This window comes from Barbus barbus (genome assembly GCF_936440315.1).
Source record: "Barbus barbus genome assembly, chromosome: 45".
Taxonomy (NCBI): Eukaryota; Metazoa; Chordata; class Actinopteri; order Cypriniformes; family Cyprinidae; genus Barbus; species Barbus barbus.
This window is the reverse complement of record NC_136723.1, coordinates 8602433-8620272: the sequence shown is the minus strand read 5'-3', so window position 1 is coordinate 8620272 and position 17840 is coordinate 8602433. Positions and strand designations below refer to the sequence as shown.

Genomic DNA, 17840 nt, shown 5'->3' with positions numbered 1-17840 from the left:
AGTATAGAGGTTAGAGTAAAAAGAGTGAAAGGTGATATTAATGTCTTTTGGGTCTGTCATAATGAGCCCAGATTGTCATTTCACAACTGAAATATTAGCAGACTTTTCACTGTTTCAACAGTGTTCGTCGTCTTGTCCATCATATCGCTTGAGTTCGGTGACTTGGATTTCTTCTTAATCTGAGAAGCCGACAGAGACAACTCCTGCTGTTTACAACTGCATGCCATCAGGTAAAGCACCACCAAGGAATAAAACTTAAAACAAAACGGAAAAAAATCAGCAAAAAGAGGCCAAATGTACGGAGCTCTACTCGAGTGCGACCAAGCCTGCTCATTTTTATCATCACTTTGTCTTCTGCCTTCTGCTACTTCCTGGTGTCCTCTGTTAAACTCTCAGGCTTATAAAAGAGTTTTGGGTACCAGACAAAATACAGTGTTACTGATTTTGGGTGCCAGACAACTTCGATATCTTCTGACAGGCTCTTCTAAAGAGACTGGATCCAAAATTCCTGGCAATAACAAGAGTCTCACCTGTTGTTATCTAGTTTTTAAGTTGTCAAACACTTACTGTGTGGACAGCTAAAATAGATACTCCTGATTGTTCATTTGTTAATGTCCTGTGTGTTGGTTTAAGGCCAACTGTATTCCTCTGGCTCTTATGTTGCACATTGTGGGTTTTTTTTATCTAGCTTTTGCTAGGAATGGTGTAGCAGCATGAATTCCGCCTGCTGTCACCCTGCTGTCTCATTTCCGATGACAGTGGTTATATCTCATCTGTATAAACCTCTATAACCCACCCACTTTTGTTGATGAGCAGCTTGATGAGTTTTGAGTAGAAGACGCTCTTACCACAAGTACGTCTCTTCTGACCAATAAAATCGCTGTGATACTGATTTTATCTCATCTGTATCGCCTGTCCCAGCGTTCTCCTTGGCAGATGGGTAAAGGCTTTGATCTTGTAGTGAGGGGGAAATAACGCTTTCTCAGATGTGGACAGGACAACATGGACACACACAAGGCGATATTTGTAAGGCCTTTCATGCTTCTGCTGTTTGTAGCCCTAGTTTAATTCTCCTTCCATGTTTCACGCTGGCTTGTGAACAAGCGTCCATTGTTCCTCCCCTTCGCTTCCTTGTCTTTCCCACCTATTTTATCATTTACAAGTGGAGAGATCAAACCCCACACAGCTACAACGCTGCAGCGACAAGCTGCGGAGCATCGAGTTCCTCACATGTTTGTTAATGATTATAGAATTTGTTTTCATGAAAGGTCTACTTCTGCTTGTAGCAAGTTTTTCCATTTTCCAAATCAGTTTGCATATAACCATATCTGAGGAACATCTTTGAAGCAGCAAATGTTACAGACACCAATAGCAAAAAAACAAATGGGTGTTCCCATACAGTGAGACAAGTCACTTGTGTTTTTGGAAGTACCTCCCATCTGGTACATGAAAGGGGCCATCGCCTTCAAAGAGGGGAGAGAGGGCCAGTCCTAAACAAATGGCCCCTTTCTGAAGAACAGGTCCAAACTTTCTGAATTGGACACTGAACGTTTTCTCTCCGAGTTCTCCTGCTGAGTGTGACTGTCCTAGTGTTTTTACAGCAAAAAGCACCTGAGAACACACAAACCCAGACGCAAAAGCATGTTCTGCGCTTTTTTTTTGCACTGAAAGCATTGAATTAGTTTCTGCTTATAATAAGAATCTTAATTGTGAGTGGGAGCGGTTCTCATTCTTGATGTTTAGTGTATGTAAACTTCCTAAAATGTTCTCCTAAACAGTAATTTGCTTACATTTAAACCATTTGAACTTTAGCACCACCTTGCTTGCAATAGAAACAAAACCTCAGGATACTGGCATGCCGACATAAGCTGTTTGTCAGGTCTCTCTTCGTTCAGCCTATTAAATCATGATTTGTTTTTATGAGATTGCCTAATTAAAACAGGTTTCAAAAGAACAGCCAAAACAAAACTTCTCCCACCTTAGCTTAAATAAACTGGCTGGACACAGTGCTGCAGCCAAAATGATGCATTTCCTCCTAGTTTAAACAGCCAGTCAACGACATACTCTCCATCACGGCATAGCAGACAGCACCAAACAGACGCTGCCGCCTTTCTTGTGTCTCAAACAAATGGATTCTGTATTTGTCGGCGACACAGAGCTGCTGAACAATGTTTCAAATCAACATTGTTGCTGTGTTCTGTTTGGACTGTGTAGATGTTTTTCCTCAATTGGGTAACGATTCCCACCATTCGTTGCTGGAACCATGCATTCACACAGAGCAATGTGTCGCACTTTTTCTATTTCAAGTTGGACTTGTCTGAAAGTCAATATACATTGCTTACTGGAAAAAAGAGGGTAATTTCTGTTATTTTATTGTTTGCATGATGTACAAATAGATTATGCATATGTAGATATTGTGTGCATTAATGTAGACACACACAGATTATATATATATATATATATATATATATATATATATATATATATATATATATATATATATATATATATATATATATATATTTTTTTTTTTTTTTTTTTTCATGGTTGTTCAATAGAATTACATGTCAAGTATCAAGTCATAAATTAATATATAATCATGTTCACAGGTTTTATTATAGAATATTGTCACAAGACAATAATCTTCTCTGCTGATGACAATATTATGTATCAAGTAATTAATTTTTTTAAACTAAGAGGCATTAGGGCAGATTTATTTTGTCTTTGATTGAAGTTGATTTGTTCTTGTAACTTTGCATTCTTAGTGATACATATCAGGAGTGTGATGTGCAGCTCAGATGCAGCCGTGCAGTTCTAGCTCTGCACCGCTGACAGTCACTGAGACACGAGACAGCTGTGAGCAGGGCAGAGACCCGAGACGTCAGGGGACGGGGGCACCGTGTCTCTGCACTCCTTCAACAAGCTCAGAATGAACGATCTGAATATGTGTCAGGGTAAATGGCGCTATGTGTCTGATGATGTCTCAGATAGAAGACAAATAGATGCGGTGCAGTTGGCACAGCTGCCGCAAATGATTCATTATGCAAACGTTAAATCATTAGTCTCGGTAACGGCATTAAACTTCACACATGGATAGCCACCACAAAATGTCCAAAACTGCTAAATCGAGTTAACATTTCAAACGCGAAATGTCACAAAAAGACATTTTCTCATTCAAAGCACACGTATTTTTCTGCCCCATGCATAATTTCAGTTATATAAACCAAAGTAGCTTTCATGCCCTCCGTGAACCAGCCTAAGGCTATGTAAGACTCTCAATGCTGGTAGAAGAAGGCTGGAAGATCAAAGTGGCTGTGGTGTTGATCCTGGTACGGGAAGGAATTGAGAGCCTGCGTGTTAAAACCTCTAACACAGACCCACCAGAGAGGTCATGGCTCTTTTGGTCAGTCTTCAGTCCTGTTTGACCTGATATTAAGAGTTCATGCCCATTCACATCTCACTGCTACTAGATGCTTTTCACATCCCTCATAAAATGGCTGTAGGACTTAGTTTTTCCATAAACATGCTGCTATTATGGCTTCAAACCTCATCAAATTTAGCTTTCTGAAAGATGTGTGTATTTTTGTTTACTTCATATAACAGATCATAAATAAGTTTGTTTCAAAATTAAAACAAGACCCATTTATTGATACTTCCATCTGTCCGCAATGTACAGAATGCATTGAATCAAAAATCAAAAAAAAGGCCTGTGGTTTTACTTCATGTTCAAAGTCTATTATCTCCAGCACATCCCCCTTAGTTTGGCTAATTCCCATTCCCGCATATATAAATCATTTGCTGTGTGCAGATGTGTTTAGTGAAACAACGCATATATTTGCTTTCCCATCGCTTTGGGTCGAGATTAGAGCTCGACGGGCATTTCACATTATATTGAGCTGAAGCGGTGCAGCTTGGCGGTGAATGGAAATGTCATGCTTCAGCAATTGTCGGTGGTACCTCTTAAGAGTATCAGATTAGCTCTAAATATACATGCTGCCCTCTTTTCTGTTCTTTTTTTTCTGTTAGCTGCTTTGGTTTCAGCTGTGAGAGAAGGATTAGTTTATTAGATTATTTCTTCAGTTAAATCAATTAAACTAAAATAGTCATGCCTACAGTTTCCAATCTCACGCCTCCCTCGCAGGCCTCATTGGAGTGAATGATTTAAGTCTGTGTGACATGTTGTCTTCCTGACATCCCTCACTATGCTTTATTATACAACAGGGCGTGAAAAGAAAGGCATTCGGTGGGTATAATGCGTGATTTACTGCACATAAGTAAATACATTTCAAGCTAATATGTAGCGCCTGGCTTTTACTCATACGCACACAAGACCTTGAACAAACAGGATCTGTGCAGTTCGAGTCAACTTAATAGCAAGAAACAGCCATCTGGGTTTCTTTTGATATTGAGGAGCGTCAGAGAATAACCTCGTTCAAACATTTGCAAGTGTTACGAAGAAATATGTAGATGTTTGAAAAAAATGCATAGAACAAAACAGACTTTCATTGCTCATTTACTGGAAAGGATCTGCTTTGACCTTACTATTGTAATACTGTACTTTACAAGCAATTTGCCATAAATGCATTGTCAATTTTGTTCATTTACATTATTTTTTATTTTGCACTTTAGCTTTGATGTTTGTTTTCTTGTTTTTTTGTGTGTTTTTTTTTCTTGCTTGCTCTTTGGTTTCAAACTAATACTCACACACCTACTTTTAAACACTTAACCACAAAATCAGTGGAATTGCCTGCTTTATATAAAACAGTAGACACTGTTAACAGTGGAAAAAGTCTTAATGATTGTATTTTAATTGCGTCGTTATTTGAAAATTGGGTTGTGTGGTGTGTTTTACAGGGGAGACTTGTGTGAGTGTTACGGAATTCACTGCAGGAGGCGTTTTTGGACCAGAGAGCCAGGTTAATAAGAGAAGCATCTGGCCAGAGAACATCTGGACTTTTATTACACCATAGACACTATTAAAATGACAGTTACCTTAGATGGTTAAATATTAACTTGGCCATTGTGTGTGCCGCGATCTGTAATAAATAGACACACATACTGGCCTATTTTTTTATTCTGTAACAATATTTTCTCAACATATTTATATTTATTATTAGCAATCCGTAATGATAATGAATCCTTTAATGGACCGTTTTATACTTCTTGATAGACCAAAAACTACAAAAGAATTTAATAGCTCATTTTTATAAATTAGGAAATATCTTTGCTCAGATGTGGACTTCAATGGGCTACTGGGAGTATTTCTGGAGGTTAAATCATTTATTGTGTGAAATGTAGAACCTTTGTCATATAGTGGCTAATATGAAACGTGCATCAGGACGTATTCATCACGTTGAAATCATTATTAGCGTCCTTGGAAAATTGCCTTGTTTTTAGAGTGTCCAATATGGGCCGTGTACAGGACTGTAAATGGCATGAGTTTGGAAACTCTGGCATACAGCCGCATAGCCTACTTAATTTTATGGACCTTGCAAACACTAGAATTGCAATATTTCCAACGTTGTAGCAAATTCTGTGATTTTATTTCCTGAAATTGATGTTCCCTCAGTTTTTCACTAATTTCACCTCTCAAAGATTACAGTGCAGAAAATGAGTAATAGGGTGTCTGTTCCATTTAGTGCTTTTAAAACTAGCCGATGGCATGATATCATGAGTAGTTTATTAGAAAGGAAATTTAATGCTGATATTTCAACAAATATCCACTCCAAAAATCACTACTGTACAAAATCTAAGATGAAGTGCTAATAAATCACACCTTTGTCCTTGAGTTCACCTCCTGAAAGGATGATGATGTCATTATGTATTTATGGAATTGTAAATCATTTTAATAGAGCATAGTTATGAACAACAGTTTTTATTCTAACCAAATCTAAAGTTATTTATAGAAAGAATAAATATACATTTATTTGTCCACTGAAATGTATGTGTTGGAATAAGTTGGAAACAGAAAAGGAAATAAAAAAAAATTATTAAATACCTACAATATCACAGTAAACGTTTGTGTTAATTTTTCAGACTCATCGTTTACACACAGGCTATTCATGCGGGACACAAAACGTACCTTTTTCGATGACTGACCCATAATGAAACTAGCCTTTTAAAAAACGTTGTCGGAGTGTCACAGATCATATTTTCAGCGTTTTCTTTGGCTTGGAAACCTTAACCACTTTGTTATGCTAATAGCCCCTGACATCAGCTCGAGATCAAAGTGGCGCGCGGGCTCATATAATCTCGAGCTCCGTCTTGCAGCGTCAGTCCAGCAGATTCCATCGCGCGCGCAACACCGCACCTCAAAATCAACACACGTCTCTTCATCAGTGGACTGTTGCATGATGCTTTCTCATTTGGACTTTACAAAAACGGATTAACGCACATTTAGGATTTTGGCTGGATTTAAATAAAACATACGTTTGGATTACTTTGCACAATTTATTTGGCGTCAGGCTCCGTTTGATAAAGGTGAGGATGAAAGTGCGTTCCCATTTATTGTGCGCAAAGTTTCTTAACTTGGTATCTCAAGATGTTTTAGCTTTTAAATATCATCCCTAATGGAATTTAAAGTAAATTGACAGGGCAGTAATCTGCAATAGTAGCCTACCTAAATTCTAGACCAGGGGTTATAGACTATCGACTGAACTAATTAGGTTACATTTTAAGTTCACCTCGTTTCCCACGAAGGTGAAAAAACAAGCGATAAAAGATGAAGTGCAAATTTAGAGAAATCGCAGCCTGCAAGAGTGAAATAGCTGTTTTATTACTTTTCCATACACACACACACACAATAAAAGTTAATCGCTCATATCTTTAATTAGCCGTCATTTATATCTCATATGAGATTTGTTTAATTAGCCTGTAACCTAAGAAACCTAAAATCTTTGGATTGCGTAGGCTATAGCTGGCCATACAATGGTAGCCTATCTAAATAATAGATAATGCATAGGATATAAACTACACTACATTGTGTATTTATTTCTTTATATTTAGTTCACTTAAAAAGAACACATTAAAACTGAAAAGTCTAATTGCTGCTTAAAATTTGTAAGTAAAATTAATGTAGTGTCAAAGTTACAATCTGTACTTTATATTTTGTTATTGATTAAAAAGACTGAAAATAATAGAAATGATTACAGTTGAAATTATAGTGCTAAGTTCAACAGCAGAAAACATTTTAAATGGAATTAGTACTATAAGTATTGCCATTTTTGATACAATAGCTACCTAATTGTAATTGCACTTTAATGTATATTTTTCTGGGTGTAGTAGGTCTATAGCCAGAAGGAAAAGAAAAAAAGACGCAGGCTCTCAGCAATCTGGACAATCACTGTCTGTATGTGAAAGCGTCATGCCAGAGGCCAGACAGCCTGTCCAGCTAGTATCTGTTTATTGCCCTCCTATTCCAGCAGATGGAATAATCTGAGAACATTTGATAACATTCCAAAAACTGCCACACCTATATTTCAGAAAAGAATATTTCAGAACGGATATCTTTTTAATTAGCTTTTTTCAGTGTCTCCTCATCACAATGATATTAAATCCTAAACAACAAAAGTGATACAGGAATGCAGTAGAATAACATAATAACAATACAGAATTTAAATACATTGGAGCAATAGTAAAGCTATTTATAAAGGCTTTATACATTTTTTAAAAATCCTCAAAGTATGTCTGGTGCACGTTAGTATAGTATCAGAGTATAACATGAACCTAGGGTCCGCTGCATGTGATCTATGTAATCTGAATCTGATTTGTATTTTTCCAAGCAGGAGAGGGACAGAAATAAGGAATAAGTGCCATGGCTTTTGGCTTTTAATTATAACTGTGTCAAGAAGCAGTGGAGTTAGCGAGCACCTGCATCAGCGTCTTCTGATCGAGCTGTATCTTGTTGTACAGCATGAAGCGAACCTTTCCTTCTCTCCTTACATTCCTGCTCCTGTCCCAGCAGTGCACAGGAATCAGATGGCTGTAAGTTGCTCTTTATTCTTTATTTATACCAAAACTGTTTAAAATACATTCAAGATGTTTTACAAGCTGACTGATTTGTCAAATCACCTGCAACAAAAAAAATGAAAGCTGGGAAAATATTTTTTCTTGGTAGTGAAAAAATGGGATTGGAAAAAAAATCTTCACAGAATTTTATCTTAATTCTATTAAATCAAAGGAAAGTCCAGCTGAACACTATTTTCCTGGTAACTTGTGATTTCTGCAGAATGTCTTATTCGCATAATCATACTGTTGATGCATTGCGATAGAAAACATGATGGTGGAGAAATTGGGTCGTGAAGAGGGCATTTTCCATGCACAAGATGCTGGTAGAGGTTTGATACTGCATGGCAAGAAATGCAAAACAGATGCCGCCATAAACACCTGTGTTCCCTGGATAACAAAGACGGAGAGTGTATGTGTGTGTGTGTGTGCGGAGGTTAAGACAGGGGTCTGTCAGTCACAGCATATCATGGAACATAAAGTGGCGGCCCCTAATCTGAAACAGGCAAAGGTAGAGCGGGCATTAGTTGGTTCTCACGAATAGTGATACATGTGTGCGTTTTAGTAAAAGAGAAGGAATCATAAAAGCAATGCTTGAATTCAACAGGTTTCACTACAAAGTCTTACTGAAATTAATATTGTTTATATCTGACGTTTTCGGGGGGATAATTTCTAAGATAAAATCTATGATTTGCATTTTCTACTATGACTTAACCTTGCAAAAATTCCTCTGGCATTGTCCGACAGCAGCAATACCATGGAACATTCAGTAAACGTTTAACAATAACTAAATCATCTTGCAGATAAACAAAATTTTTTCCATTGGAAATTGCTTTTTGGTGCCTTTTCTTGCTTCCAAGCGATGCAGAAATAATCTTCTTCCATTTTGGTCTAATCTTGATTGATTATCTCTGGGAATGGGTTGTTGTTTGCATGCCTTTGTGTGAGACACTGAACAATTTTAACCCGCAGCCTAAATGTGTGCGAGAACGCTTTTGCAAACGTATTTAAACCGTTGATGTTACTCCTAATATTTTAGAGTTGGCTTTAACCATGTTTATTTGACTATGCTTCACTCAGTCACTTTAAATTCAAGACTTGCCACAAATATTTTGATCACTTTTCACACCACAATACATTTTAATGTGTATTTCAAGTGCCTGTTTAACTTGTAATATAAAATTTGATTAAATTTCTACAACTTAAAAGACATTTATATCAATGCACACAGTTCACAGACATCGAGTGTTAATTGAAACATATGTGTTTCCTCTTCTAGGTCGCTATCGCAGACCACACAACACATCAACAAGACCCAGCACTGCAAGACTTTGCCAGGCCTCGTCTCTTCTCAGGCTCAGCTCTGTAGGAGTAACCTGGAACTCATGCAAACCATCATCCAAGCAGCACGGGAGGTTAAAAAGGTCTGCCAAAAGACCTTCGTAGACATGCGCTGGAACTGTTCCTCTATTGATGCTCCAAAATTCCTCCCGGACCTGGAACGAGGTGAGATACAGAGGAAAATCATGTCCAAAGAGGATTTATTTCCAATTGAAGTCTATTTTGTGTGAAGTGTTTCTGAAATCTATCCACAGATGTTCTGTTTAGACACAGCAAGCCCTAAATTTGCAAACGGGCCGCTGTCCATCCATTGCCAGCCCCTTCAAGGCAACCACACACCTCTCTTTATATCCAAGTGTGGTTTCCATTCAGGCCTTAATAGGTCTGAGGAACCCATCTAACTCTTTATGAGGGCAATGGTTTAAAAAGCAGCCTACAGTGATCTCTAAACACTCTCTCTCTGGGTAACGCAGACTATGCCAGTTAAATGCTGCAATTCGGCCTAAGTGCCTGGCTGCATGATAAAAGAGATCGTACCCCTGCCCACCCGGAAACCTCCGACCCGCAGAATTCTTGCACGTCGCTCTTCTTTCTCATGCTCCGTTTGATGAGAGGCTTCACGGAGGAGAAGCGTTTACTGTGAGGACAAACAATAGGATCCATTCTATTCAATGAGGGATGCTGTTGAGCGAGTTAGTCAGTAATAGACAGAGAATTGCCTTTTTTCCTGGTTTCACAGTCATTTAAAGCCTACAGTTTTACCCTGCGTCCGATCTCTGCAGCACAGATGTGATTTTCTGCTGTCAACTAATTAAAGAAATAAGAAATCAATTAAATGATTAAATAAAATAGTCACAAAAAAGATTAACGATGCAGCATCACGTCTTGGATTTCCACACGGCGGTGACACTTGCATGCTACGCTTTGACGGGTGCCTTAATCGTCCACCCTATTTTTTTATTACAAGCTTTTAGCGTGATCCAAATGCCAGAGATGGTCAAACTAAATCTTGTTGAAGTTCTAGTGAACAGTATGACGCCCTTCCCCGCAGACCGTTTGCATTTGTCAAGAGTTAAAGCACTCCTGCCTCTCGTAAGTGCACTGCTAAGGAGACGGCCTTTGATGTACCTTGTATGGGGTCAAGTTGAGCCTCTCCTGTTTCTACACCTATTATCTTGTCATGACATATGTGCACTGTGAGAACAGTTCCATAATCTCTGCCATTATCCTTTCATACTGCATACTGACGGGATTCTCATGTTGCTTTGCTTTGCTTTTTTGTAAGGGAAAAAAAATCAGTTAAAGTATTCAGAATTCATGTTTTCTTTTTATATAAGCAACAAATTTTAATCAGTTTTTTTTTTTTTGTCTTATAGGAACGAGGGAATCTGCATTTGTATATGCGCTCTCCGCAGCTGCTATAAGTCACACTATAGCACGGGCATGCACCTCCGGAGACTTGAGATTGTGCTCGTGTGGTCCGATTCCAGGTGAGATACCTGAGCCTGGGTACAGGTGGGGCGGCTGTGCTGATAACCTGCATTATGGTCTCCTCATGGGCTCCAAGTTTTCTGATGCCCCCATGAAGATGAAGAAGAAGTCTGGCTTGAATGCCAACAAGCTGATGCATCTTCACAATAGTGAAGTGGGCAGACAGGTAAGCAGTGCCTCACAGAAACCATGTGGCATCAATTCACTACAAAACCAAAAATCGCATGACTTAATCTGACAGGCAGTCGGGCATGGAGTTTGATTCAAACCACATTTATAATTAAAATGGGTTATTACTTTTGAGTTTGATTGGATTTCAAAGTATTTTTTTCTTTAATTGATACATGATGTGTCATGAGCAAAAGCTGTCCAAATTCACGAATGTGTTGCATTCCCTGTGTAGACTGTCAAAATGTCATTTTATTATTGTCTTCATCTGAATCCATTCCACTTTTCCCCCCTGCACAGGCTTTGCGAGACGCTCTGGTTATGAAGTGCAAATGCCATGGTGTTTCTGGTTCTTGCTCCATTCGAACCTGTTGGAGAGGCCTACAGGACCTGAAGGACATTGCCATGGACCTAAAGACCAAGTATTTGTCAGCCACTAAGGTGGTTCATCGGCCCATGGGCACACGCAAACAACTCGTCCCCAAAGATATCGACATCCGGCCAGTGCGAGAGAATGAGCTGGTTTACCTGCAGAGTTCACCGGATTATTGCATGAGGAATGACAAGTCGGGCTCTTTTGGTACTCAGGACAGGTAAGACTAACTAATTAACAAATTACATACTCAACTGCTCAACAATAAGGACTTTTTTTTTTGCTAGCCCAGACAGGTCAGGTTTAAAAATTCCCTGACAATATTTCCACAGGCTTAAAATGTTTTTAAGCATAATAGTTTTTATAAAAGTGATATAAAAATGTTCATTTTAAATTTTTTCTTGCCTGGTCAGATTTATAAATTGCCTACCAATATTTTCACAGGCCCTAATGCAAACAAACAAATAAATAAAAAAATATATTTCATAAAAAAAAAAAAAATTATGTGAATTCACACCAATCATTTGTAGTAGGAGCAGACACAGTAAGTAACAGCAATGATTGATCATGAAAACACTTGTAAACATTTTACACCAACTGAAGCCTAGAAAAGTTGGCATAACCAGAATCAAATTTAACTTGCTTTAAAAGCCTTATTTTTAACTTTCTGGTTTGTTGCTTTTAACTTTTCCACATATTAAAAACCTATTTTAATTTGGCAGGTTGTCTCTAAACACAATAATCGTGTCATGAGATGTTTGCCTTAGGTTTTTCATTGGCACTTTATAAGATGTCTCATCTCTTCCTCCAGTGGTGGCACTGTTTTGTTTTGCCGGACTGTGTGTGTACACGCGTGTCTCTGACATGTCCAAAGTGACTGTGTCCTCTTTACTGTTATCACAGTCTGTCTGTGAGTAATGCTGCTATTCACAGAGCTAAGAGCTCTCAGCTGATAGCAGCTCTGCACACAGATTAGCACGACGATGAATTCTTCCTGCTTATTTCCTATTGCTTTATCAGTGGAGACACAGGTGTAGATTTAGGTAAGAATAGAATAACCTCAGCTTCCTCGCTTTTGTTATGTTTGCGTTTAAATGTGCTGTGTTGCTTTTTTTGGCTAAGCTTTGTGGAATTATTGGTTCATATGACATGAATTTTCTGCAATCCACAGTCCTAACTACAGCTCCAAAAATGGTGGCAGCAACAATAAAAGACATTAATGTCTATAACTTTTCAAATTCTTAAACTCAATATTTTCAGTTGTAAGCGTTTAGGTTTTTATAGGCATTATAGGTCAGTGCGCTGATAACCTAGAGACATGCTATATGTCAGGTGCACTCAACACACAGTATACATCCTCAGCCTTAGTGCTGATAAGACTACTCACACGTGCTCTCTGTTCATATATTTAGTGCTTGGTACTTGGTCACAAGACGCTGGTGTGTTTTGTAATCAATAGAGAACGTCAACAGGGAAATGTGTGTGTCGCACATGTTGCTTCCATGGTGGTCTCTGGTATGTAAGGGGTTCAGAACCTCTGTTTATCCCATCACCCATGTCTTTAAAACACCTGCTGTCCTCAGATGAACATTGTGTTATATTTTGATGACAGTTTTTTACGAAGGGTCAGTTACAATGAGGGTGGATCTATCTCATGAACCCTGTGAAGAAATCCAGGTCATGTTTTACCCCAAAATCAGCAGAAAGAATGAAGAAAATATGTTTTGCCTGAAGAAAATGTTTACATTGTGACATTATATTTGTGACAACTAAGCACGCTTCCCATTGGGAAAAAAAGCCCATTCTTATTGCTGTAATGCCAATAATGTGAGTGAGTGAGTGTGTTTGTATTAAATTCTATGTAAATTATAAGTAAAATGTCCCTACAAATTATGGCAACGCAAGTTTTATGAAAATATATTATTTCATAATATTTTATGAATATATATTTTATTTAAAATATAGAAAATATATTTCCACAGATTTTTTCTGCAAAAAAAAATATATTTCTTCAATATTCAAAGAGCTGATCAAATATAATGGTAAATAATAATAAAGTAAAAAATAAAAATAAATTACAGAAAAAATTTTCTGTACATATTTCTATAAAATTGTGTTTTACCCAAATATGTGTGTGCTTTTTCACTCTAAAAACATTGTATTTTTTCAATTGCAGATCCTAAGTTTGTATAATGTTTCTATAATGAGAATTTTAGGATGTGGGAATGTGCTTCATTTTTATTATTGTTGTTCTAATGACAATTAAGCACATTAACTACATATTGTAATAATGAAATGTCAACATTTCTTTCTTTTTCATTTTTTTTTGATGTTGTGGTGGAATGTGATCTGTTTTTTTTTTGTTTTTTTCTGTGAGATTCACTCATGAAGTCAGGAAGCTGCTATCATTGTACATCCTTTCTTTGTGATTTGACGAGTCTTAAGATAATGAGTCATGAGTGTTACCCTAACTAGACCTGCAGAGATGGCTTCTCTAATCTGATTTGGCGATGAGAGATGGGGAGAGACCAAATGACAAGCTTAGTGCAGCCCTGAACGTATCCCATCTGAAGTTACATTGCTCTGCATGTTCCTCATGCTGCTTTGTGAGCCGCAAGACTGCTATTAATGAAACTGGCACATTAAAAGTTCAAACAGAACAACATCCCAGAGGCTTAGAGATGATCCGTATCACTAAAGAAACAAGAAACAATCTCGAAGTGAGTGAGCGCTGAGATGTGATTTAAAATGTGTTTTCACTTTGGGATGAAACTTAAATTTCTGCTCACAGCTGTTAAATTGTTAAACTAATGGTAAAACCAGATCACTTTAGAGACGTTAGGAGTTTGGAAGGAAATATGTCCTAAATTTAGACTACTTTTTCTTTCTTATTTCGTTTTTTTAAAGGCCTTTCTGCCCTTTAAGCATTGACCTGGGAGAGAATTTAACTTTAGTTTTAAATAACAGCATCCTTCACCTCTCTCTCATAGTAGCCATCCCCTCTTGTCTGTCTCTCAGCACCCTGAGCATTAACACCACACAATTATAAAACAATGCACTTACACTGAGAGGGCTACACACAGGCCGACCCCCAGTGTATAGAGCATGATTTATGACAGGGCTGTTCATTGCTCAAGATGCCTCAGGCTTCAGTATATGAGGGCGTCTTCAAGATCCACTTAAATGCAAGAGAAAATGTTCCCTGGGTACGAATCAACTGGCTCTTAAAACGAGTTATAAGAAGGTTTAATGCTGTTGGTTTAATATGTGGTTGGGCTAAATGTTTACCTTGGTTTGAAAAGAGGCTTATGTTTAGTAATTTCTCTCATGGTCGCACAGAAATGTTTGGTCATCTATTTGTGTGAATGTATTTTTGGAGTCATGTTCCTGAAGTTCCATGTAGAAAACAGTTTAGATTAGGTATGAATTAGTTGTCTAACAAGGTACGTAAATACATTTTGCTCAATATTTAATATATTTAAAATAAAATTAAAATGTATGTTAAAATTGCCTGTTTTATATCTTCAAAATAAAAATGATAATATAGAAAAGATTTCGGTAACACTTTATTTTAAGGTGTCATAATACATTTTAATTAACTAATTAAGTACTTATTAGTAGCCGTTGTTCTTACATGAAACAAAATGTACTTAACATGTAACTTACCATGGAACAGCCTGTAATCACAGTTTGTAATTATGTAGATGTAATAGGCAGCTACTGTTACACATATACACAGCTGTGTAACAGACTCGGCCTGTTACATATGTGTAACAGTAGCTAACTATTACATCTACATAATTACAAACTGTGATTACAGGCTGTTACATAACTTAATTACATGGTAAGTACATTTTGTTTCATGTAATAACAACGGCTACTAATAAGCACTTAACTAGGTTATTACTCTGTATTATGGACACCTTAAAATAAAGTGTTACCAAGACTGCTTCAAATATTTCTATAAAAAACGATCATTTACTCAATATAGAAAGGTGATGAAAATGTACTATGTTATTAAAAAAATTTGAAAATGATTTTTCTATAAAAGTCCTCAGTATTGAAAAGTGTTGGTCAAATAACTTCAAATGGACTTATTATACACACACACACACACACACACACACACACACACACACACACATATGAAGAGTTTATTTGCAAAAACAGATAACTCCGTTTTTTGTTTTTTTTTCAAAAATCATGTTTTATTGTGTTAGTTAGCTGTTTTGTTTTAGTTATTTGAAGTACTGATAAAAATAATATAATAGAATCAAAAATGGACTTTTATTTAAAAAAAGAAAAGAAAACATTTCTATAAAAATTTATATTTTACCCATATTTGCGTGTTCTTTATCATTGTTTTCAAAGATGACCTGTTAAAAAAATATGTAAAAGTCCCCTAAAAGGCCTTCCTTATGAGTGATTATTGTTGCCAAACCAATGACAGCAAAATTGTTTTTTATTATGTTTGTTGGTGGTACAGCATGTACTATAAAGTTCTTTTTGTCTGTTTCTTCTGCAGGCAGTGCAATAAAACCTCCAGCGGAAGTGACAGCTGTGATCTGATGTGCTGTGGCAGAGGCTACAACCCGTACTCAGAGAGAGTGGTGGAGCGATGCCACTGCAAATACCACTGGTGCTGCTACGTCACGTGCAAGAAGTGCGAGAGGACTGTGGAGAAATACGTGTGCAAATGAGTCGGCTCTCCAGCTCTGTGGTCATCGCCGACAGTTGCCCCGATCCCTGTCGCACGTACCTATTCTCAGCTAAACTAATCTAAAGGAGATCTGGAACGCGCTCTACTCATTGTAACAGAACTGGACAGAATTCTCATTCGAATTCCCAGACTTTGTGGAGGAACGAGCCGGAAATGTCAAGACTTGATTCTGTTCTAGATATATTCAGCCTGGGTGTGGAGCATAACCTTTGTCTACCTGACTTACTTGGCCACAAATAACCAAAGCATGTTACCAACGAGGCTTTCTTTTGGCTTACGCTTTTCCATCTTATATGCTTTTGAGAAGACATGGTTTATTTTTGGCTTTATGAACTTTTATAAACTCAGAAGCTGGACTTTTTTACTGCACAAATGAACATGGTTTTTGTTAAAAACACCCAGCTCACCGTCCTCAAGAGGATTTTTACTCCTCATCTTTTTTTAAACATAAAAACTATGCTCCTTTATACAGATCTTAAAAGTCTATTTTCTTACACTATACCTGGGTCCGTTTATTTGTATTTTTTTTAAAAAGGTACATTTTCCCTGTTTTTGGCATTGATTTTCAGCACTCTTTTTAGAACCTTCGGAATTGCTTGACGTTCCAGAGGATTCCACATTCCAAGTTCTAAGGCATTCAGACCTCAATGCTCAGATGGTACTTGATTTTCACCAGTTAAGACTGTTTAATAGACTGACGAGATAAAGAACGTGCTGATCACGCAAAGGGAACTTCAAATGTGGCTTTTGAATTAGTAACTTACAATGGCTTCCATCTGTCGGTTGGTTACTTCAATTCTAGAGGGAGAATACCTATTTATTCCACGTATATCAACAAGGACATTGGACTGTATGTGTTGTGCCTTGTTATATTTTTACCCAACATTCAAATGCAAACCTCTCTGAGCATGTGAACAGTATATGTGGGTCACCTATTATGAGCGTAATAAGTCGTGAACCACTTATCTGTGGATGTACATACTGTCATTTTTGTATGCTGAATTAAAAAAGAAATATTTATGAACTAATTAAAAATCTTTACCATTTAAACTTGTAAGACTCCTTTTTTTCTGTTAATTCAAATGGACTTTCATGAGATGTTGAGCAAGACTGATTGCAAAAACATAGTTGTCATTAATTTAAGTTCCATGTCTTGAGCAAATAACAATTTAGCACAATTACAAATGACACTTCTATAAATCATCTCACACTTGTTATTGTTCCGATTAAAAGCACACAAGAACCAGTCTCTCAAACTCAAAAACCCTGGGAAAGTGTTTGTTTGGACACCATAGCCTAATAAATAGCAGCGTGCTAGCGCTTGCAAACCTCGCGCTTGGCACAATGAGCTCAACTCTTTCCAGCGTTTAACTGTCCATTACTCAGGGGCCTGCAAGTGCGACTGTTGTTTTATTCGGGTTTTACAACAACAGAGAAGATGACGTAGATGGAGTGAAACGTTACATGAAAGCAATCCAGACTCAATTTCTTTATTACATTCAAATTTCTTCGTAATTGCTTCTCATGGTATGACCAGAGCGGAAAGGGATTTTCAAGAGGTTAGCGTTAAGACGAGCCTCTTGGTTTTAACACTTTGAGGTCATGAACACCACCAGGCAAGCACATGTTCTCCATGTTGACTGAGATTGTAAGAGTGCAAACTCGGCCAGAAAAGCAGACCGGTTAAACTTTGGAGGTTTTACAGCGTTTCGTTTGTTTGCGGTAGTCAAGAAATCAGTGTGG

At 37.4% G+C, this 17840-nt stretch overlaps 1 protein-coding gene across 1 annotated transcript; it reads left to right on the top strand.

Moving 5' to 3' along the window:
* The first annotated feature begins 6274 nt into the window (after window positions 1-6274).
* Window positions 6275-17144, top strand: LOC306864069 (protein Wnt-11-like). Its single transcript, XM_079407776.1, has 6 exons — window positions 6275-6480; window positions 7785-7983; window positions 9284-9510; window positions 10722-11002; window positions 11305-11597; window positions 15903-17144. The coding sequence occupies exons 2-6, from the start codon at window positions 7913-7915 to the stop codon at window positions 16075-16077; spliced, it is 1047 nt and encodes a 348-aa protein (XP_079263902.1). The 5' UTR covers window positions 6275-6480; window positions 7785-7912; the 3' UTR covers window positions 16078-17144.
* The last annotated feature ends 696 nt before the right edge of the window (window positions 17145-17840 follow it).